General features: G+C 48.0%; 1 protein-coding gene across 1 annotated transcript in view; it reads right to left on the bottom strand.

Annotated features, from left to right (window-relative positions):
* Nucleotides 1-23,841, bottom strand: part of WDFY4 (WDFY family member 4) — a 277,648-nt gene that overhangs the window by 79,373 nt on the left and 174,434 nt on the right. The window contains exons 43-46 of the mRNA XM_058542855.1: nt 14,529-14,677; nt 8,624-8,744; nt 5,406-5,491; nt 3,816-3,878 (exon numbers count right to left, since the gene is read on the bottom strand). Coding sequence (XP_058398838.1) covers nt 3,816-3,878; nt 5,406-5,491; nt 8,624-8,744; nt 14,529-14,677 — 419 coding nt within the window. The remainder of the gene's footprint in view (nt 1-3,815; nt 3,879-5,405; nt 5,492-8,623; nt 8,745-14,528; nt 14,678-23,841) is intronic.

The following is a 23,841-nucleotide window of genomic DNA, read 5'->3' as shown; positions in this document are numbered from 1 at the left end:
TCCATAAACATGCCTAAAATACACAGCAGGTGATTCTAAAACTAAGCAAAGGCATCACAATATTTATTGAGCACCTACTATGAGCCCAAATCAGTTTGATCTCAGACCTCATGCTGTCTATTGCAGCACAGTCTCACCTCATGCTCTGGCTGCCTGCATGGTCTCAGAGCCTAGGACCACTGCTCCCACTGGGGCTTCTTCATTTTGTCAAAGCTCGCCTTCCTTGAGCTTAGACAAGAATTTCTCTGGAGCACTGTGCATCATTCCCAATTGACCCCAGCAGCTTTCCCATTTTATATTTCCCAAGGTCTCCATGCTTGGAGCTGTGCTGGGGCTGTGCCAGGTGGGCATAGAATGGCCCTGGAAGATCCTGTTCCTCTGGGCTCAGATGACCACGATGGAAAATATAAACACAATGGAAATAAAATCAGCATAGTGATCAGCTGTCCCACAGGTACAAGGTAGGATATAGGTTGGTGTCTAGAGTCATCCCTGTGGATGAGTGAGGAGTAATTTCCACACATTTGACTCATCCCCAGGCTGAGAATTATCTTTCTGCCACCTGGCAGTCATTTTTGTACAGACCCCCAACCCAGTGGCCATAGCCACGATTTCGCTCCTCTTATGCATTCTTCCTCTGCTCCTCCTCTGTCTGCTCCCTCTCTATCTGGAGCAGAAATTTAGAAGCTTACCTGTGTGGATAAGGGTATGCATTGTTGGGGTAAAGCACTCCTAAGAACAATGGAATAGGAATGAACAGAGTGCCACTCACAGCTATAGGGACAGCTACATGACCACTGGGTGATATTACATATATACTACATTTATAAGACAGTAACCTGCAGAGACGAATGGAGTTCAGTGAAGTGACTTGTGTCAAAGTTGATGCAAGGAGAGAGAAGTTCCAGGGAGAGAGAGAATGGAGCTCATGAGTGCTGTGGTCCCTGGGGGAGCTATCTGGATGGAGCAGTGGATGACTATCTGCTTTTGTTGACCCCTCAGTATTCTCCCCTCTTGTGATGACAGAACCTAGATCCTCTCTGGGAAGCACCCTCCTCTCAGTTTGGTCTATGTTGTTGGGTGGGACTGACCCCACACCCAGAAGGTGGGTGGGCACATGACCCTGATCTGGCCCGTGAAAGCACTTGACTGGTTCTGGGATGGCACCAACCTAACTTGGGCAAATGAAAATCACTTTTGGGATTTTTGCTAAAATTACTGAGACAGAGTATTCCTGATGTGATGGAATTCCTAAGTAACTGACTGTCAGCCTGGAGCAGCAGGTATCTTCATGCTGTTATGCTGGGAAAGCCTGCCAAGAACAGAGCCAACCCAGGGGAAATCCTCACTGTGAAATGGAGAGCCACAGTGTCCTGCGGACTTACTGAGTCCAGAGATCCAGCCATGCCTGGAGGCAGACCTTTGTTGGTTCACAGGTATGTGAGGTGATGAATCCTCTTTTTTGCTCCAGTTCATTTGAAATGGCTTTATATCACTTGCACTGAAACATTGCAGAGAAATCCAAGTGTGGACGTTATGGTTTATTTGAAACATAAACAATATGAGATCACCAGGGCTGATACTCACCTGATACACACAATTCGGGCTGTACTGTTGTTGAACTATTGAAATACGTCCATACCAGTTGGTAAACAGCTACCCCAAGCTACCCCACCTCCAGTGGCCCACTGTTGCCTGGGCCTCCTAGACCATCCCCTAGCATGCCCTGGACTTCCCCACAATCTACCAACTGAAGGGTTATGACCTGGCACAACAGAGAGCTTCTGCTGGCAGCCACTCTAACTGGTCATTTGTAGGTCATCAATGAGCCCCACGTTGCAAAATTCAGTGGTCATTTCTCAGTTCTTATCTTACTTGGCCTAGCAACAACATTTGATCAGCAAGACAGTTGACCAATCCCTCCGTGAAACTCTTGACCTGGCTTCCAGGTTATCGTCCACACCTGCAGTTCCTCCTGCCTTTCTGGTGACAACTTCTCAATCTCTTTTGCTGGTTCCTCCCATGTCCTTAACTTCTGCAGGCTGGCGTGCCCCAATGCACAATCTTTAAACCTCTGTTCCACGTGTACTCATTCTCTTGGTGATCTTGTCCTGGCTCATGCTTTAAATACTATTCCAAATTTACATCTCACCTGGACCTCTCCCTTCAACTCCAAATTCATACGTCCCATGGTCTCCATGACACCTCCACCTGGATGCCCCACAGTCATCTCAGAATCAGCATGTCCAAAGCTGAGCTCCTGCTGTCCACCACACCCCAAGTGGTTCTTCTGTGGTCTTCCCTATTCCATTCTCCTATTGCTCAAGCCTAAGTCCCTGGTCTTGTCCTCAGGTCCTCTCATTCACACACACATACCCCACACTTGATTTGTCAACAAAAAAATCCCATCAGACATACATTTCAAAATGTGTCCATACTCTGAGCGCTTCACACTGTCTATGCTGCCACTCTGCTGATCCAGGCCACCACCATCTCTCGCCTGGATTACTGCAAAGCCTCGTAACCATTAGGTCGTCCAGCATCTGCTAATAAAACTACTATGGTTTATTCTCAACACAGCAGCCAAAGTGAGTCTTTCAAAATCTAAGTTAGGTCACATCATTCCTCCAATACTTGCCATTTATTCAGAGTAAAAGTCAACGCCATTTCCATGAGCCCCCAAGACTTACTTGAACTAGCCCATTGCCTCTCCCCTCTCCTCCCACTGGCTCCCTGCATCCCAACCACTCTGGCCCCAGCTGAGCCCACACGCTCCCCTGTTCTGCTCTTCCCTCGGCTTGAAATGCTCTTTCTGCAGTTGTCTGCGTAACTTATTGCCCTGCTTTGTTCAATTCTTAATTCAAATATTGCTTTCTTCTTGAGGGCTTCCCTTACACCCCGTCTGAGATTTCAATCCCTACCTCCATCTGCTTTGTTTTTTATATTTATACTTATTGTTATCTAATATGCTTTACATTTCAGGCATCTAAATTGTTTTCTATCTTCTTCATGAGAATGTGAACTCAATGAGGATGGGAAATTTTGAGTATTTTGCTTGTTGCTCTGTCAAGCAGCAAACATCACCCATAAGCTATCGATAAATAATTTTGAATGACTTGGTTGTACCCTTTTCGTAGTCATTATAAATATTTTGAATACCACTCCTGGAGACACCCCTCCCTACCCTATCCCCACAGTCACCTGGAGAAAACCAGCAACCATCTTCTTCTTCTATTCTCATTCCTAACCAAAATAAAATCAGCCACTGACTGGGATTTAGCCTTCTGGAGAACTGGGTACTTGTAAAGCGGGTCCTTGGGAAGGAGCTGCAGGCAGTTCATTGATTGGGAAAGATGTTCTACATCGTAGCTTCATCACTTCACATCTGATTTGCACAGCACCATACATTAATTTATCTTCTGAGCTTTCAGAGAGCCTCACAAGAGGAAGGACAGACCTGGGATTGCTCACACTCCCTACCTGAGGGCCCAATGCCAAGGTTGGGCCTGGGTTGACACCTCTATGGGCAACCTGCCCCCAGCCACCACAGGCAGAAGGCCATTTCCTGCCATTTTGGTCTGAAAAAGCCACAGGCCACGTGGAACTTCAAGTCTGTTTGCAGAGTTTTAATTGGCAGAACTTCAGGAGTAGCAGGAGGGTTGTGTGGGGATGGGAGAGAGGAAAATAAAGAAAAAGGCAGATTGAGGTGCTCTTTGCGTGACTTCTTTACAGTAGGATCAGGCAAATGAAGAAAATCAAAGCGAGGCCAGCACCACACCCAGAGAGCACGGCTGGACTCCAGCTCGCACTGTTACCTTAGAGCGAGGGGTTCCTCCGCGGCGCCCTTCCCCTTCAAACTGGGCTGGAAACAGCAGAAGCTACACAAAGAGGGAAAGGAGTCTTCTGTCAGCAGAGTCAAGACTCTTCCCCCACCAGGGAGATATTTTCAGAGCCAGGCAAGAGGCTAGGCCCACTCCTGCCCCTCCAGGCCTCATCCTGCCCCCAGAGGGTGAACCCCAGACCTGGGTGTACCTCTGAGGCACCCCTCCTCAGCACCCTCCGGCATCACACACCCTAGCCTTAATAATAATAATGACAACAAGAAAACAATAGTTACGATAAAAACTGCATGTTTTAGATGCCTCCTCTGGGCCAGGCACTGGGCATTTCTGTTGCCAATGTTAGCACCCACTGCTGTACTCTGGGGACAAATGTCATCTTAATTTAGGGCTCCTTGAGCTGGGGGCGGTGAAGTTGGGCAACGTTCACTGTCTGAGCTGGATGTATACGACTTCTAGATTAACTGTGGAAAACTGTCTAACACACAGAAATCACAGGAGGAAAGGAACGTTAGGTTCAGCCTTGCACACCTCCTTCTTCAGTTTGGTCTAAAACAGAACTGGAAGGCAACTTTAGGAGGCCATAGAACAGCAGACCTTGGAAGAACCTCAAAGGCAGGCACGCAGTCGATGGAGATGCGCCCAGACCTGGTGCAAACAGCCTCTCTGCCGGGGTTGTTTTTCCCGTTTTCCCCACTCCGGCCCTGCCCTTCGGACCTAGCAGCTGGTCCTGGTGCCAGTGACTGGCTAGAGCCAACGGCAAGGCAAGGCTAGACCCTCTGAGCACAAAATGGCCTGGGACATTCAGGCCAGACATGTCAAATCTCACCTCAGAACTTCCAGCCCAAAGTGGAGCCAAATGTAACCACCCCTCTCTGTTAATCCAACGTCTATGTGGTCTGTTTATGGCTAGGAACCCACCTTCCCTTCTATCCCTTCTAGATTCTCTACAAATCCCTCTATCTATAACTTTAATAATAATAAATAACCATTAGTATTAAAAATTTAGACACTAGCTTAAATTTCTTAGATTGATTAATCTATTTGGAGAAGAGAATTAAACAGCAGGCTTCTCTCTTTAAGAAAAAGGATGTTGCATGCAGAAATGGGGAATCAGTTGTTTGGAATTCTTTCCAATGAAATATGAAGTAAGAACAACTGAAATTGGCAACTGGGATCAAAAAGAAAGATTAAGCCAAATAAAATTACTTGGAAAATTAGAAAATAAAGCCAGAAAATTCTGGAAGGCTCATTAAACAGCCACTTTCTTAAATATGTTGTGTCTGCACAGTTTTTTCTCCCTTCAGACATGACTGTCCTAATCACTTCAGTCCAGGGAATGGATCTGTTTCCCAGGATTTAGGGAAGGCACTACTATAGCTTTCTCTATACTTTGTTACATAATTCAACAGCTCTCCGGGGCGCTAAGTTCTTCCTTGTGTCTAACCTAAATCCTGCTGACTGTGGGTTGAGAACAATTCTCCTGAGAACAGAGCTGAACAGTCTCTGTTCCTCTGCTCTTGGTTCATGATCAGTTTCCTCAGAGCATGGTTTTCAAACCCTTACCTTTTGAAGGCCTTAGTCCGATCACTGTTGTGGAAGACAAGAAACTTGGAATATCCATTATGGAAAAAGATCTCCAGGGCGATGTCCTATAAAGAGAAACCCCTTTTACTGCTCCTGAAGTTTCCTTGAATGGAGATGCCCCCAAGCAACAGAGCCACTGGCAACGGGTCATAGGTCATTAGGGTCTCTGTGTCAGGTGTAAAAAGGTTTCAATATAAAATGGAACTGGAGGATATGAAATGGAGAATCTCACACATATGCCCTCAGAAGAATGGAACTTAATTAAGACACTGATTTCCCGTCAATGCCTGATTTACAGAAGATTAAGACACATCTCCTGACCAATGAACATCACCAAGAATCCTTCCCCACCCTCAAGCAATGAGCTTACTGTGTGGGCTCTGGCTAGCCTTCCCCGATTTGCCCTCCTTTCCCTTAAATATAGCCCCACCGAACCCTCAGAAGACTGGCCTGTGGCTTGCTACAGTCTGCATTTCCCGAGTTGCGATTCCTCTGCTATTCCTGAATAAACTCAATTTCTGGTAATTCGAGCTTGCTTCAGTTTACCTCTTCATTTAGGTTGACGCAGGCAACCCTTCCTGGTTCGTCCTTCCAACCTCCCACAAGGGCGGGGAGTATGAAGACCCAGGTGAAATGATGTGTGGGGCGCCCGGCAGAAAGGGTAGGAGGGCAGGGGACCTCAGCGTCCCTTTGGCTGAAGCAGGAAGCAAGAGCTCCACCCCCAGGACAAGCAAGGGGCTGACAAAGGGACGAAAGTGCCTGCTAACACCTTCATGCACTTTCACTTATGGATCAAGGGTTTGGTTTCTTGAACCAAAGGGTCATCTTAGCAGAAACACCAGAGGAGCTGGTTGGGTGGGTGCAGCTCCCAATCTGAGCAGATTCCTATGCCGACCTGCAGACCGGAAGGCACAGGGCACTTCGCCAAGCCCGTTTGCTGAGCCCCTTTGATGTGGCCGCACTGACATAGCAATGTCGTTTCAAGGGTGTTTTGTTGATGCCTAAACGAACTCAGCATGCTTTCCTTTCTTTTTCCTTTCCCTCCTCCCTCCCTCTCTGCCTCCCTTCCAATCCACGCTATGTAAATAACAGACTTGGAATAGTGATAGAGTGAGTCCACATACAGCACGAGGCTCAGGGATGAGATGGGGTCGGGAAAGGAATTGCCAGCACTGGAGGGAGGGTCTGGGAGGGGTGAGGCTTGGCATGGAGGCACAGATGGGGTGGGTGAGGGTCAGACTCAGCGATGGAGTGCTGCGTCCAACAGCAGAGTCAGGTCCTGCCTCCACCTGCTGGAAGGGACTTCTCCAAGTCCAGTTCATTAGGCTCCGGAGCAGAGGGACCGTGTTTGTGATGATCATGCAAACCCCCTCTCCTCTGCGGGAGCACATGAGAACCTTGGATCTTTTTCTACAAATTGAAATACAAATAACGTGCAAATAGACGATGGATGTAGAATCTGTCGAGGCTACGGCTTGCCCTGGCAACCTTGAGTGCCAGGATCTGACTTTTTATTCCAGGAGAATCCAGGGCTGGAGAAATGGTGGCTTTGCTCACAAAGCCCCCCACCTCCCATCCCCTCGCCCCACTTGGCCACGTTTGCACGCCCTCCCATTTCTGGCTTCCACCACTGTCAGGCTAACCAACCATCTGGAAACAATCACCGTTTACTGCGGGGAAAGAAACTCACTTACTGATACCTATTTCTACTATATATAACCTCTAAGGTAGACAAATAATCATAAAAAAATATTTTTGATGCTATGCACCAAAAAAATGTGCTAAGTGCTGTATACGTAATGGTAGAAAAGAGAAGACGTGGTTGCTTGTTCACCGGAGGGAAATGGAAGCCCAGAGAGGTGCCCAATTGCGTTAAAGTGGCAGAGCCAAGGTCAGGACTAGCTCGTGCTGGCCACACTGCCCAGAACCATGGTCAGGGGTGGGGGGAGGGGCGGTGCTTCTTCCACTCACCCCTTTCTAGATCACCCTCCTTGACAAAAAGCACACTAAGGTGAGGCGAAACGAGAACCAACACTCTATGTGTAAAATCGGTGGAGACGGAGGAAGAGGGCTGTCGGATTCCAGAGGCTTGCTGGACCCTTGTCAGCAGGGCAGCTGATCCTTTCTGGAATAGCCCCCCTGAAAGGCCTCCCTGAGCTGCACTTTCAGAGAATAATAATGTGGCCTCCTGCATGAGGATCACATGATGAATTACAGACCCAAAGAGATTTACAAATGAAAGCCACTCTTATTCCCTTCATTAGGGCCAGGCACTGCCCCTAGTCGGCCTTGCAGAACAGAGGCTCCGCAGAGAGGGTGGGGGAGGAATCTGGCCCTTCCTCTCCTAGAAGGAGTCCTGCATCTCTTCCTCTGCCAGCTGCCTGGGAGGCCCTGGGCCCAGGAGATGCAGCTTTGCTATGGGCGAGGTTGGGCTGGCGAAGGCAGATGTGCTTGAGGCCAGTGGGGACCCCGGAATTCTTCCTCCTCCCTCTGCCACTGAGGCGATGCCTCTGCGATTTATACAGTGAGAAGCCCTAGGGTATGAGCAGCTGAAGGCAGAGCTCTGCCTCTGAAAGGAACCGGCTCTGTTTAGCACCTGGGTGAGCCCTGGAAGGCACTGGGCGAGGCCTGGGACCCTGGTTGGAGGGGACAGTCAGGAGATCTGTAATCCACTTGGCCCAGGAAATGACAGGAGCTTGGAGACAGTTGAGGCTGGAGGGGTGGGCAGGGGGACAGCCACACCCACACATCCTCCAGTGTAGGACAGTGTCCGGCAGAGGGGGTCAACGAGGTCAGAACAGGGCAGACTGGCACTAAACTCTCAGTCATCAGCTCTGCCACGAGGCAATGGAGCTGCCCTGTCCTGTGTTCCTGAATCTCCAGGGCAGCTCTGGGGCACATCAAGGAGAAAAGAAAGCAAAGAGGCTGGAGCCTCAATGACACAGCAAGAGAGAGAAGGGCCCAGTGGCCACAGGGCAGGGCCTGGGAGAGAGTGGAGCAGAAGTCAGAACCCCGCGCCAGGGGCCCAGGCCCAACATAAACCAGGGGAATTCACCGGGTGTCCCAAAGGGAGCGGGGCTGGGCTGTGAAGGGGGTCACAGGGGTGTGTCCCTCACATTCGATGGGGCCTCGATGGCACCGGGATCGCCTGTCCCGTGAAGAGATGGTCCCCCTCTTGCTCCCTCCCTGGGGCATACCTGCAGGAGGAAGCGTGCCTGCCGGAGCTCCCTGAGGTCGCCGTAGCTGTGGCGCTGGCATGAGTAGTGGTCGGAGGACCTGTCTTTGCTGCACATGTTGAAAATGAACGGATCGCTGATGCTGAAAAGCAAGGAAGACACGCAGTGAGAGGGCAGCCGGTGGGCTTGTTCCCCTTCCTGCCCCGCAGCCCCACCTGAGCTTCTGGGCACACATCAGAGGAGTGCTGTGGTCACTGCCGACCAGGGTGCCAGCACCCACTGACCCAACAAATCCTTTCTGAGCACCTGTCCGGGGCAGCCATGCCCTGAGGAGTAGGGTGGAGCATCGGCCTCACCAGGAGGGGGGCCAGTCTCCAGGATAGACATAGCACAGGGTGCGGAGCATGAGTGTGAGAAGGCTCTCAGGGTACAAGGGTCAAAAATGGGTTGGGGGTGGGGGAAGAGTAAAAGAGGTACCTCAGTTATGTTTGGAGAAATTTCAGGCTTCTGGAACATAGGGCCAAAAGATGGCAAGCCCCACAAAGAAAAGCCCCTGTTCAGCATGGCCTCGGCAACGTGAGCCTGGGGGGGACCAGCTATGTTGGGGTGGCATCTGGCGCAGCATGGGAGAAAGCAGCAAGAACCCTGGAACTCCCCAACGAGGTGGGCAGCAGGGCTGAGAGCGCTGATGGGCTGGAAGACAATGACCACAGCATCCATCAGACCCTGGAGCACTGTGCCCAGAGCCAGGGATAGGCGACATTATAGCAGAGGCCAACAGGAGTGGAGAATGGTCCCGCCAGGCCAGGCATCCTCTCCCAGAAGTAAGAATGACTCTCATTGGGAAGAAAGGGAGAAGGCGGAAAGGGAGAATCATGAATTTGACTAAATATTTATCCCAAAGAGAACCATTTCTGCACTGGAAGTAAGTGAAATACCTTTAAATAACCAGATGAAGCCATTCACCACCCATACAAATGGAGACTTGAGAAATCAATGTGATTTCAGTTATGGACAGTTACATTTGTGATCTCTTGAGTTATGTAGCAAATTTAAATTGTGCACATGATCACAAAAACTCTGATAAAATGCCCTTTCAGGACTTGAGAAATGAAGGGCCTTCCAAGCACCTCAGCCCTCCAGAAGCCTTTGTGTCAACCATGGACCCAAAGAGCCAAGAGCTGAAAGATCCCCTGCACCAGTGCCAGCGCCAGGCTGAGGGAACGGGTGAGAAGATTGTGTTTCACCTTCTCCCCATCCCAGGTCCAAGTGCAGCCCTCACCACCCAGCCTCCAGGGCAGGCCACCACAGAGTCTCCACGCCACTCTTCTGGGGGAGACCGAGAGAGAGATCAGGCCATCACACAGGCCAGCAGGACCTCTCCAGTCAATGGTCAATGGTGGTGGTGCGGCATGCGTGGTGCTAAGAGCTTGGACCTGTGCACTATGCACAACGGTCACTGCTGGGAGAGGGGGAGGCTGCCCGTGTAGGACACAGCCTGACCCCGTTGCTTAGACCTCTGCACAGCCACTCAAGGATGTGGACTCAGGCCCTTTGCTGCTTCTCCTCCTCCTGCCCCTTCTTAGAACAATCCTATCTGGCTTCCTGCTCTGAGCCACGTTGCTATAGAATTGATCAAATACATAAATGGCTTTGGTTCTGAACGCTCCTGCCTGGATGCTTGCATTCAAACCTGCTGCTGACAGAGGCCCTTTGTCCATTATTAAGGCCTCCATCTGGAGCTAAGCTGAGCTTCCCGTAAACTTCTCTGACTCCCAGTGGGGCTGTGGTGGTAATCCTAGTTCCTACCCTGGGCTTAGGTCAAACAGCATCCCAGGTCAAGGCACTGGTGAGAATGACAACGACAACTCCTCTGTGCTCCTGTAGCCCCATGCCTGTGGGAGCCACCACAGCAAACATCCTCTGTTCCTTAGCTGCACGCTTGGTTGGTTCCTGTCCCCAGCAGACATGAGTAAGTTTGCTGGGGCACAGACCTGTGCCCATAATTCTCCATCCTCTGCATCTTCTCTGGGGCTCTGGGCATGTCTGCCCAGTAGACTGACAACTGTCACGATCTAGAGCCTGCTAAGCACTTTCCTGTTTCGGTTTAATTTGACCCTCATAACAAGCCCTTACTGAGCATATGTTGTTATTACTCCCATATTAGAAATGAAGAAACTGCATTCCGAAGAGGAGAACTGACTTTTCCAAGGTCACGTGGAACTAGATTCAAACTGGATTCAAAGCCAGGTCCTCTGACTTGAAGACCCAAGCTCGCTCAACAACACCTCTCCTCCTCTGAGAAAGCAGACAGGCTCCCTGGCATTCCCAGAGCTCTTCCCACCGGCTCCCTCCTTTCAGTTTATTCTGTGTGGACTGATTCTCTACCTAGGACTCTAGACACTAAGGACGTGAGGAAGAATGCTCTGGAAAATTCTTTTAGGAAGGAGCTTTTAGGAGGAAAGATGATCATTTTTCTCCTGCTTATAGTGATTGAATAACCATATAGGGCAGGAATGCTCAGACTCGATTCCCTAGAAATGACTAACTCGTCCACATCATTGAGTTCACTGATGCGAGTCCAAATTGGAGTTCTGCCTATGCAGCATTAGTCACACAGCTGTGACTGGCTCTCTTTGCCAACACCATATTCTACATGTTCTGTGCTTTAAATGGAGTCCAGATCCCCAAAGTCAATGAGCAGAAAGGAGTAGCCAAACCATGTTCCTCTTTAGGTGAGCTGTGGCCCTCGTACACAGCTCTTTTGCATGACAGCTATCATGATATTTGCAAATTGCCCAGGGTGGTCAGAGTATAACGTTTAATATTCTTGACTAGGACACTTACAGTAAGCTAAATAATAATCATGATACTGGTTGACCTAGTCTTTGATAACAGAAGTGGATTTCAGACTAAAATATACTTTGATCCCACATTCAAAGTTATCCAATTACTGTCAGAACTTACATCTGGAATTTATACCCAGAACCATTTACTAGATCACAAACTCTTTACCAGACTTAGCCCACATTTAACTCATCTCTTTGTATCTGTGAAGTCTACCACAATGCCTGGGACAAGACAGATTTTCAATAAGTATTTGTTGAATTGAATTAAACAGAGATATGATGCCTTAAAACTGCTGACTGATGTGGAGGAAATATCTGAGTAAAAACACCCTATCACAAATAGCCAGCTGGATGGTCTGGATTCCCACCAAATGAAGCAAGCATGGCTTGTGAGCGTGGCTGCCACTGTTACGGGTTGAATTGTGTCCCTCAAAGGAGATATGTTTAAGTCCTAACACCCAGGATCTCAGAATGTAACTTTAATTAGAAATAGGTAAATAACAGAGGTAATAAAGTTAAAGTGAGGTCATTAAGATAGGCCCTACTCCAATACGACTAGTCTCCTTACATAAAGGGGGAATTTGGACACAAAGACAGACACACACATGCAGAAGATAATGTGAAGACACATAGAGAGAAGATGCCCATGTGACTGGAGTGATGTGTCTATAAGCAGAGGAACACTAAGGATTGCCAGATAACACCGGAGGCTGGAAGAGGCAAGGAAGGATCCTCCCTAGAGCTGTAGAGGGAGCATGGCCTTCCAGCCTCCAGAACTGTGAGACAACAAATTTCTGTTTTTTTAAGCCACGCAGTTTTTGGTACTTTATTACAGCAGCCCCAGTAAACTAACATGGTCACTCTATTCAACCAAAAAGAGATCCCACTGAAAGCAAAATATAAACTTCTAGAAAGGTTCTTAGTTTCTGAGGAAAGTTCCAAAGTACACAGGTCTAATCACTGCTGGAGGGTTTGCAGTGTTCTTGATTTTTATTTGGGATATTTTTATGGTACATCAGAGAGTCTTCTTCAAGGTCTAATGCTCAACTTTACTCAATTTGAAAGCAGTCTTTTAGAGAAACATTTCAGGGTTGACTTAGCTTTATTTTTAACTGGCTTATTTATGTATCTTCCTTAGTCTCCATGGTCAAAATAAGACTTAATACCCATTGATCTGACATGATCTAATAGCCCGTCTCTGAGAACTGCATCTCCATGAGGGCCAGCAGTTTCTCAGGGCAGTAGACAAGACCTCAGAGAGAAAGCACTGTCTGGTTAACAAATACTGCTTTGAGATATGGTGACTAAAATTATCTATGCAATTCCCAAATGGTATTCCAGGATAGTAATTTGTTCTCACTACACTCCTACTTGCATTCTAGAAAAGTACATTCCAGACATTGGAAGTCTCCCTCATCATTGCAAATCAAGTGAGTACGTACAACCTGATGACTGGGCTTCTATTAAAAGTGCAGATATAGTCAATTTGGTCATGATTAGATGCACCTCATAAACACAATTTACCTAATCAATAAGATCTTATCTAACACTAACTCGATTTAAACCAGAGGTGGAGAGGGAAGCAATGGATTATGCAAGTCATTACGCAGCACGCCACGCATACAGGTGCAGTAGAAAGCTGTCACCAGCTCTCAGAAAGGCTAGTCTGCAGACCCATTGTCCATATTGATCAGTATCAATAAAACATGAGCAATAAGATGGGATGAGGGTGCCAAGTATTAATTATGCTCCTCCTGCCTTGGAAAAGCACAGAAGACGCAGCAATCGGTAAACGTTTGGTATGAATAAAAGATGGAAATTAGCAGAAATAAAAATGCCAAGCATGTTAAAGCAAATCTAAATCAAAGGAGAGTGGGCTGACATCTATTGTTCCACACTCCTTAAACTCTTGCTCCTGACATAGGCTGGAAATGATATGACAGCTGAGAGTTAAAATTCTTAGTTATGGCAGGTAAGATTCTGGTTCCTCTGTCAATAGTCTAAAACAGTGGTTCTCAAAGTGTAGTTGCAGACTAGTTGTATCAGCATCAGTTGAAAACTTGTTAAAATCTCAGGCCTTACCCCAGAACTATCAGATTAGAAACTGGGGTGAAGGTGGGTCCCAGAAGTCTGTTTTAACAAGCCCTCCAGTTTACATTAGTTTGAGAGCCACTGGGCTGAGAGGTTATCTTGTCATCATTTGAAGCTTGGCTAACCAAAAAATTCAAGGCCTGTACCTGGATAAAGAAATCTTCATCCAAATGTCTTCAAAAGTAACGATCAAGTGAAAACATAACTTGACAACTGAACTTCTAGCAAAAGTGCAAAGACAGTCTATTTGATTTTGAGTGGTTGTACTTTACAAACACAAGAGAATTAATCAGTAAGAGCTGATTGAACCCAAATAGTCAAAATACACTTGATCCTAAAGAAGAATCTTGGAATTTCCTGCCAAAGACCTCCGATATTAGTTGGTATAAAAATGATTCTTCAAATTTCTAGCCAAATCGCACACATCCTCCAAGACCCAGATCTTAGCCTACTTCCTTAAGTAGTCGTCCTGCACCACACCATCCCGACATCATCTCCAAGTGTGAACCCAGAAAACTCCTCCCATAACATGTATTTTGTCCCATGATGACAGTGTGTTACAAACTCTCGCCGAAAGAGCCTGTCTATGCTGCTGACTGCACCTGTGTGCCTTGCTCGGCCTGAAGGGGAGTGCCTGGTATCTCACATAGAATGAGCAATCAACACATTGTTGAATGAGTGAGCTGACAGGACTGGATTCAATTGCACAAATAACCTAAGGAGAGATCCCCTGTGTCCTGCAGTGCGTTCTGTATCAGGGGAGGCATGAGGAGCTGCTGCATTGTCACCCATTCCAGATTTTAGCTTTGGAGAACCACAGTCACGGATGCCTGTGCCTTAGGGTTCTTCTGTTTTATTGCATGGATCAGTTGCAGGCCCAAATCTAAGCCCACAGTAAGAATAAGGTGGGAGGGGTAGGGAGTGAGGTGGCTGAGAAGGAAGACTGAGGCTCAGGGAAGCATCTGCTGGGAGAAGTGGGGACTCACTTGGATAAGCAGTGACGGGTGCAGTAGACATCGCCCACGGGAGAGAGTGTGAAGTTCTCGCAGATGTAGAAGTGCTGGAGGCCAAAGAGTAGGACCCCTTCAGAGACCAGGTGGCCCTGCACGATCACCAGGGAGTACTTCTGTGTCACCTGGAGGGAGAGAGTGCCAGAGTCAGGCCATGTGCATGTGAAGCATGCCCATCATCCTTATGGAGGGCAGGAGGGCAGTGACCAATCACACACTGGGCACTTGGAGATGCGAGTAGCCCCCTGTAAGAAGGACAGCACCGCTGCCCCAGAGCTGCACTGCTCTTCACAGTTTGAGTGGTACTTCTACACCCAACCCCCTGTTTAGTTATTTAATCTACCCAAGGCCACCCCCACCCCAACCAAGACGTGTGGATGAGTGTTTACTGCCGTATTGAGCATGTTGATGTCCTTTCTTTAAGCCCCTCCACAACCATGCAAAACATTCCACAGTTAACAGTGAGGAAAGTTTTCAAGGCACAAGGTATCCCTCAGCCACAGAGGTGAAAGAGCTTGTCCAAGGACCAGCTGGTAAGTGGCTGAGCCAAGACTGGAACTGGGTCTGCCTGGAATCGCAAGTACAAGACTGATACTGCTGTCCTGCAAGGCCACGGCTAGTCCCAGGTGTGCAGAGGAGGCATGTGCTCCACCCGGATCCCTCCTGGCAGACCTAAGCTGCATTCCCCCAGTAGCTGGAAATGTTGGCAGACTTCCAGAATCGCCTCACCTGAAGAGAACACCTAGCCTAAGGTCACATCACCTGCCTAGTGGCAGTCTGTGCCCAACAGCTAGTCAGTGCAGAGTAGAAAGGGCCAGATGCTTTGCCTCTATTCAGGCCAACTCTGAAGAACCATCCCAGACCTTGAGCTCCTATGGTATCAGCTGTGGCCTTTACTGAGACTGCATCAGAGTTCCACTTCTCCCTCTGCCCAGTTCTGAGACCCTCACTCCCAAGAAACCTCCTGCACGCACATCTCCAGCTCATAGTTGGCTTCCCAGGGAACCTGACCTGGGACAATGTCTTGGGATGACCCAGTGTCCTGCACAAAGTAAGGACTGAGTGGGTCCTTACACGGAATACATCCCTGAGGGAACAAGAGAGGGAATAAATAAATTTTAGATGATAGGAGCCCAAATGGACCAAGAATAAGGCCAAGGCCAAAGCCAACATTTTTTCAGGGTGATTCTATGGTAATTCCAGTTATACAAAAGAGGAACTGATATTTTTTTGACTACCTACTCTATGACCATGGTCACCATTTTTCACATAATACCCAATATAATCCTTATAACTGGACAAGGGAAATTTTACTACTCTAATTTACAGATGAAAGAAAAGAGGTCCCAGAGATAAGAATCTCACCAAAGATCAGTCACATAGTAAGTGGCAGAGCCTAGGATTGAAGCTAAACTCGCTGCTCACTTTTGGGAGCAATGATGAGGCCACAGTGGTGAAACCTGGAAGAGGATCCTGAATACCAGTCCAACTCCTGCATCCAATGAGATTAGTCAATGTGAGGGCTAAGGCCAGAAGGTAAAGATTCACCAAGGATTTTGTTCCAAGATAAGGGTTAACCTCTACGATCTAGGACAAGTCATCACTGAACTATTTTTCCTGAGTGAGGGTCAGCCAAGAGTCTTGGTTCCTGTAAGCCAAGCCTGCTGCAGGCCGCTGGCTCTCCCAGCCTCTCCTGGATCCACTTTGTCAGAGGAGCTAGTCCTCAACCACCTTCAGAGCCACACTTCAACACGGACTCATTTCCAACTTCATTCATTCATCCAGATGGTCATGTTTTCAACAGTTAGGGATTCAGCACCTACTACATGTCAGGCCCTGAGCCAGGCTTTGGGGATAGAGGGACAGACAAGACAAACAAGAACCCTACCCTTATCAGGCTGAAAATCCAGTGGGTGAAGATGGGTGGTAGACATACATGTCGACTAATAAACTATTACAAGTTGTGATACACGCTGAGAGAGAAAAACAAAGTGATAATGACAAGGCAGAGAGAAACTTGGAGGGCACACTATTTTAGACAAACCCTGAGACGTGAAGGATGGAAATGGGGCAGCCATGGAAAAGCCCAGAGAATAACATATCAGGGAAAGAAAACATCCAGCTCAGAGCCTTGAGGCAGGAAGGGCAGATTTGGGGAGCAGAAAAGAGGTCAACGTGACTGAGATGAAGTCGGCAAGTAGGAGAGCTCAGATCCTGGAGGCCTTAGATGCCTGGGTAAGGCCACTGGCTTTTATTCTGGCTGCAGTTGAAAGCCACGGGATGGGGGGATCATTTCTAAAAGAGGACACTGGCTGCTGGGCAGAGAATAGATTGGAAAGAGCCAAGAGTGGAGGGAGGGCGAGCAGTCGTGCGGCTATGTCAGTGGCCCTGTGGAGGGATGGTGGCTTGGGATGAGGTGGCAGAGAGAAGTGGGAGGAAGGAGAGAAGTGAGGGAATCTAAACAAGAAGAGGTAGACTTGACAGGAACTGCTACTAGACAAACTGTGGAAAACCACAAAACAGGAAGGATTGAGCATAAATGATAAATGTCTACTTTGGGACTTAGGTAATTGAGTGGAGTCCCCCAGCTTCCCTGGAAGCCTTCCCCAGAGGCAACCACCCTCACCACTTTATCATATTGAAGGGTAGCAGATATACCACCCTAAAATATGTCACTTTGGCATGAAGATTATTTTGGGTTACAGATGCTCAAAAAACAGCAGGTACAAGAAGGGCACTCTGGTCTCCCCTTTTCTTCCTGACAGCGGGAGTTAGAACTCTCAGGTGAAAGATGCCTTCCCTACACCAGGAAAGAAGAGCATTCTTATCACCAGAGACGGGGAGTCCAGACCGAGAGAAATCTGTGCAAACAAACCGTGGTAAACTAACCCTCAACTTCTTTAGCCCCCCTGTGTATTCGAGTTACCTTTCTTAACCACTCCTCTTAGTTCAACCTAAGCACTGAGGCCTAACTGCTTTTTAGGTCTTCATTTTCCTGTGAAGGCTCGCATGTACATATGAAAATAAAATCTATATGCTTTCCTCCTGTTAATCTATCTTCTGTCAACTTAATTCTCAGGCCTAGTTGGAGACCCGACGAGGGTAGGGGAAAGTTTTACATCTCCTATAGTATATTCTTCTGAAGAGATTCTATTAGTACATAAGCATGGTTTATACATATTATTATTTTTTTTTAATGCAAGAGCATATTCATATACTTACTGTTCTGCATCAAGTTTTTTTTCCTTAACAGCCTATCTTGGAGATTCTTCCAAATCACTTCTCATAGAGTTGTCTCACTCTCATTAACAGGTGTAGACTCTTCCCTTGCATGCAGGTACTGTAACTTTCATGACCGATCCCCTAATGATTCCAGGATTGTTTTCAAATGTTTTTGGGTTTTTTTGGTTTTGTTTTTGTTTTGTGAGGAAGATTAGCCCTGAGATAACATCTGTTGCCAATCCTTCTCTTTTTGCTGAGGAAGACTGGCCCTGGGCTAACATCCATGCCCATCTTCCTCTACTTTATATGGGTCACTGCCACAGTGTGGCTTGATAAGCGGTGCCTCAGTCCACACCAGGGATCCTAACCCGCGAACCCCGGGTCGCTGAGGCGGAGCGTGGGAACTTAACCGCTATGCCACTGGGGCCAGCCCCTGTTTTCAAATGTTTTGACATTACAAGCGATGCTGCAGTGACCATCCTTGCATATATGTCACTTTGAACAGACAAGTAAATCTGAAGGATAGATTCCTAGCAGTAGAATTGCAGCTCAAGGGTGAGAGCATCTGAAATTCTAATAGCTATTGCCAGACTGCCCTCCTGCAAGGTGGCATCAATCTACGCTCCCACCAGCACTGTTAGGAGGGTTACGCCAGGCTATTTAAACTTTTTCTCTTATGCTTTTGTAGAGAGGAGACTCCATCCTCGAATTCACATGGTGAGATGTGGAGCAGTGCCACCAGCCCTGACCCGTGTACCTCCCAAACCTCTCCCCTTCCCACGATTCCCCACCCTTGCCCAACCTCTGTGGTGCCAACAGCAGGGACCGGAGCGCGTTCTCATGATCTCCCCGTGCTTTCCTTTGGGGAGAATTAAGTAGCAATCAGAATAAGCCAAACCACAGGGAAAATGTCTGGTAAGAGCTGGAGTAATAGCTTAAAAATTGATTCTGCTAGAAAAGAATGGCATTTTAAAAACTGGAAAATGAGCTCAAGTGAACTATTACCTGCTTTTCCATTTAAATTAGCGCTGGGAGGGCTCCATCCCCAAGTTTACTCATGATTAAGAAATCCCTCCTGCTGCGATTCTATCAAACACTTTAAAAAGAGTAGAACTTCTGCTTCATAAGTAAAATTCTTTTAAGATCGGCTGGATGATATATTACCACTCCTAATAGGTAGATAACTAAGCATGTGGCCACACCTGGCCTTGCGTATGAGGAGGAATAGGTTATCTGGAAATCCAAAAATGCCAGAGCTGAAGTTAGAGGAGCAACAATCTGCTGGAACATTCCATGGAAGCCCAGGCCAGCATGTTCTCCTAGAGTCGGGCCTTGGTGTGCACTGCTGCGGGAGGGCAGGGTCAACCGGAGGCTCTCCCGAGTTCTTTCCAGAGTCATGGGCCTGCAATTTGGCGCAATGCCCTAATTCTATAGGAGGAAGAACTGAGGGGCAGAGTTGTCAGATGAGACACCTAGGAACAGAGCTAACGTGTACGTTCTCTTATATTTGTGTGCCAAATCTACTGCAAGGAAAGCTTTAGCTCTGCTTAAATGAATCACGCCTCCCTTTTCATACCTCTCCTGCTTGCCTAGACCTTTACAATACATTCCTTTATCTGTCGTGTGAAACGAGTATGCTCAGTTTTCAAAGAAGCACAGATTGCTGAGGAAAAGTTACGTATTGAAAAGGAGTGAGGCTATATAAATTACATTTATGTTGGCTACCATGCACTCTGGCTTCTGCTTTTTCTAGGTTGATCATTTTGAGATGGAGCACTCATTCACACCAGCAATCAAAGAAATGTATATTAAAATAATAAGGATATACTATCTTTTATGTATCAGTTTGGCAAATCTGGGAAGAAATATACTGCGTGGCTCTCCTTCTGGCAGCTCATCTTTTCAGGTGGAGACAAGGAGCAGGGGTGCCCCCTGCCTGCCTGTGTGAGCCATTTCCACAAGCCAGCCTAGAAACAGCCAGGCCGCCCAGCCTTTCTCTGCCAGCTCCAGGAGGCCAGTTGGAAAAGGATGGAAATTGTACCAGTGTAATGTGAAACGTATTACAAGTCTTGAAGACTGTTCAAAGCACAGCGCCTAGTGTAAGCTGTGTTTACTAAGGATCTGCTTATTGGCGAGTGATTGCAATTGGAGCACGATCCTAGCTGGGGCAGCTCTGAACGTCGTAAAACCTGGACTCATGGATCTCAGGCATTCATTCCAAGTGTTAGTATGTATGAGAATCACCTGGATGCTTGTTAAAGTTCATATTCCCAGGCTCCATTCCCAGATGTTCTGATTCAGCAGGCACAGTGGGCCCTGGAATCTGCATTTAATGAGCAGCCCAGATGATTCTGACGCAAGATCTGAAGACCATACTCAGAGAAACCGACCCATGGACACCAGCGAGGCTGTGAAAGATGAGGTTTCGTCTCATGTACGCATCTTTCTCATAACGCACTCATTCATTTGTTCATGCATTCATTCCTGGGTATGTGCTGAAGGTCCAGTGAGCGCCCCACTCAGGCGCAGAGGGAGATAGAGCTTGCTTCCTGGTGCTCATGGTCTAACAGGAGAGGCAGAAGAACGTCAACTGTCCGGGCACACCACAGGGTTGGCGGGGGGGAAGTACAGGCACTCTGGGGGCACAGAGGGGGGTGCCTGGCCCAGGCGGGGCGGTGGGCGGGGCAGGGGTGACACCAGAGAAGTGGTTCCCAAGGAGGTGACCCCAAGGTTGGGCTTAGGAATTAAGAAGATGAAAACAGAGGAGGAGCAGTCCAAGCACCAAGTCTTGAACCAACGGGACATGTGTGGAGATTATAAGTAGTTCTGTTTAATTAGAGTAAGGAGTCGGGGGGACGGGTGTGCGCAAGTGCAAGGGTGAGTCCAGGGGAGCCGCAGGGCCAGCTCAGGAGTGGCCTTGTGCACAAAGTATGCCAAAGAGAGTCTCAGAAGGTGTAAGTAGGGACGATACGTGCAGCTCTGCATTTTAGAAAGTCAGTAGTGGCGTTTCACCCTGACGGGAGGTTACTACATGGAAAGTTAACACACTTCTTCACTCTCTACAAATGACCTCAGCTGAAAATACCTGGGATGAGCTGGCTGCTGCCCCTGCTTCCAGAATAAAAATATTTCCCTTCGAGCTGATTCCTTTCTACCAAGGTCAAACTAATATTTTGCATCGAGTTTGTGTGAAAAAGAAAAATAAATGTTTCGTTTCTCATGTAATTAAAGAGAACAGCAACAAAACAAGTCTCACTTGAGTTCCAACTCTGGACTGGGTCTGGAAGCCCATTTTGCCAAGTGGAGCCTCACTTCTGAGAGCAGCCACATGGAGGGAGTGCAAGGGACCATCCCCAACCCCTCCCTGGCTGCCGGGAGCCCACAATGAACATGCATTAAATAAACTACTCCTCACATCAGATGAAGCTGTTTGCAGACAAATGTGTTCGTGGTTCTGAGAATCATTAATCAATGACGCAGAAGTAGCACAGAATGATTACTCAGATATCGCTGGAGGCGATAGGAGCACCAGTGTGCACACAAAGAAGTGAGTTAAACTGCTCCTGCCCTGGAGCTCCAGGGCTGCCTGCTTCCCCTACCAGCCTCTGGCGGGGACGGGCCACCCAGAAGCCTGGAAGGAGGTTATGATCTGGAGTCTCCTGGGCTGTGTCCAGCAAAGGCCATAAAAGTAAGTGCTTCTGAGACGGCAGGGAGGAGGAGCCAGGTGCTTCTTGTGGGGCTGTCCGCCCAGCTTATGTGATGGCCACCTGAAGACAGGCGCTCCCGGGTTTTCTGAGCATAGGTGCACACCTGCCACGCACACTCTGTGCGTGCTTTCACTTAGAAATTTAGGGAAAGCACAAGGCTCAAAAGGTGTTATGGAGACATCTGAATGAGGGGAATTTCCAGCTTATAATCAATGCTTGCTACAAACTGTTTATACAAGCAGCAAGTACCAGCTCGGGAAATGCAGAAAATACCCCGCAACACACACACGCACCTGCCATGAGCAAACTTTCTGTATCTTTGCTTGAATGCATTCCTGGTTCAAGGGTCAGTGCAATACTCCTTCCTTCCTTGACTTCTAGTTTCTATCCTTGACAATAAGTATAGTGGACAAGGATTAAGGCCACAGCGGACAGGGCTAAGGCATGTGCAGGCAGGCAGGTTGGCACATACTTGGTGTGCTGTGTCCCAGGCAGAGATGCCATGTGTAGGAAGGGACTTGGAGGCCTGCCTGCCTGCACCAGCATCAATCAGAATTTTTGCAAAGTGGAAGCCAACCCCAATAGGGAAAGGTTGCTGAAGGGTAGGGTGGGGGAGAGTTTATGTCACTTGCCCAACACAGTGGGTTGGGAGATAGCGGAGAGTGAAACCCACATGAACTCGGAGTAAGACAGACCTGAGATGAAATCCCAGTTAGCAGCCCCTCTGGCCCTGCTTTCGCCATCTTTAAAATGGAAATGAGAAAGCCTCCCTCACAGGGGCTCGGTGAGACCAGATGAGATTTCGGCTGAAACATGCACAAAGCGAGGGCTCCACATCCAGCTGTTGACATCTTTGGCCATAACAGCAGTAAACAAAGAGCAGAATGGGGCTCTGAGTCCAGTCTGAGCACTTGCCCTGTGCCAGGCAGTCAAGTGCAACCCAGTGAAACAAATCCAACACCTCGTGCAAAGAACAAATACCTTGATAATGTCAAGAATCACTTTGCCCTTGCAGCTGCTCATCTCCCAGCCCGGGGAGCCGACACTCATTTGGGCCTCCCACCCCTGCTAGCTCCTCCCAGCAGGCAAGGGGACCCCAAGTGCTAAGTGCTAACAGGACAGCTCCTGTTCCTGGCCCCTGCTGGGCTTCATATGCTCATGTCTGCACAGCCCAGAGATCCCTGCTACAACAACAAGCCTCGTGTGGCACTTCTGACAGCTTCCCGCTGTGTGACGTGGAGACCAAGGAAGACTGAAGTTTAAGTACAAGACAGGGGAGGATGGGAGAACAGCCTCTTCCTGGTCCTGTCTTGCCTCTTGGGGGAGGGGAAAGTCAGTCATCTGTGGGCTTCAGCCTCTTGCTCCCCAAACAAGACCCCTGAGTGAAATGTTGTTGGGTGAGACAATCAGCAAAAATAAGACTCTCAGAGACCAGGACAAGTACCAAGGGCATCCGCCTGCTGCATAGGCCAGGGCTGGGACCAGCTCTGGGCTGTGATTATAAACTGCAGACCTGGGCTCCAGCCCAGCCCCGTCGGCTGGAAACACCTGCCTGACCTTGGGGAGCACATGGGAGTCAGGCTGTCTGCAGAGCCTCTCCTTGGAAAGTGAGGACAGGGATTAGGTGGGATATGGACCCTGAGTGACACCAAATGTGGCAGGCAAAGATGTCCAAAGATGTCTCCCAAGAGCCTCGTCCCTGGTCATCCCATCAAACCCTAATCTAGTGCTGCTCGAAGGAAATGCCCAGATGAAATTAAGATTACAAATCAGCAGACCTCAAAATATGGAAATTTTCTTGGATGATCTGGTGGGTCCAATGCAATTTCATAAGCCCTTAGCAACAGAAGAGGAAGGCAGTAGAGATAGTGGGAGGGATGCGATGGAAGAGGGAGAAAGAGGGGAGACGAGGCAGAAGGGGGTCAGAGAGATCTGAAGCGTGAGAAGGATTTGACCTGCTGTAGCTGGCTTTGAAGATGCAGGGAGGGGGCCACAAAGTGGGAGATGTGGGCAGCCTCCAGAAGCTGGGAAGGACCCCTGGCTGACAGCCAGCAAAGAAACAGGGACCGCAGTCCCACAGAAACAGGGGACTGAATTCTGCCAGCACCTGAACGAGCTTGCAAAGAGATTCAAAATAGTAATAATATTTAATAATATTTATATTTAATCATATATTTAATAATATATTAAATTAATAATATAATTGATATATTAAATAAATAATATATAATTTAATACTATATTAAATAAATAATATTTAATAATAAATATTAATATGTTATATTAATATTAAAAATAAATAAATAAGATAACTGTATGTTAAGTCACTAGGTTTGTGGTAATTTATTATGGCAGCAATA

This window comes from Diceros bicornis, chromosome 6, assembly GCF_020826845.1.
Source record: "Diceros bicornis minor isolate mBicDic1 chromosome 6, mDicBic1.mat.cur, whole genome shotgun sequence".
NCBI lineage: Eukaryota > Metazoa > Chordata > Mammalia > Perissodactyla > Rhinocerotidae > Diceros > Diceros bicornis.
The sequence above is the reverse complement of the archived record's forward strand: the minus strand, read 5'-3'. Positions and strand labels throughout refer to the sequence as shown.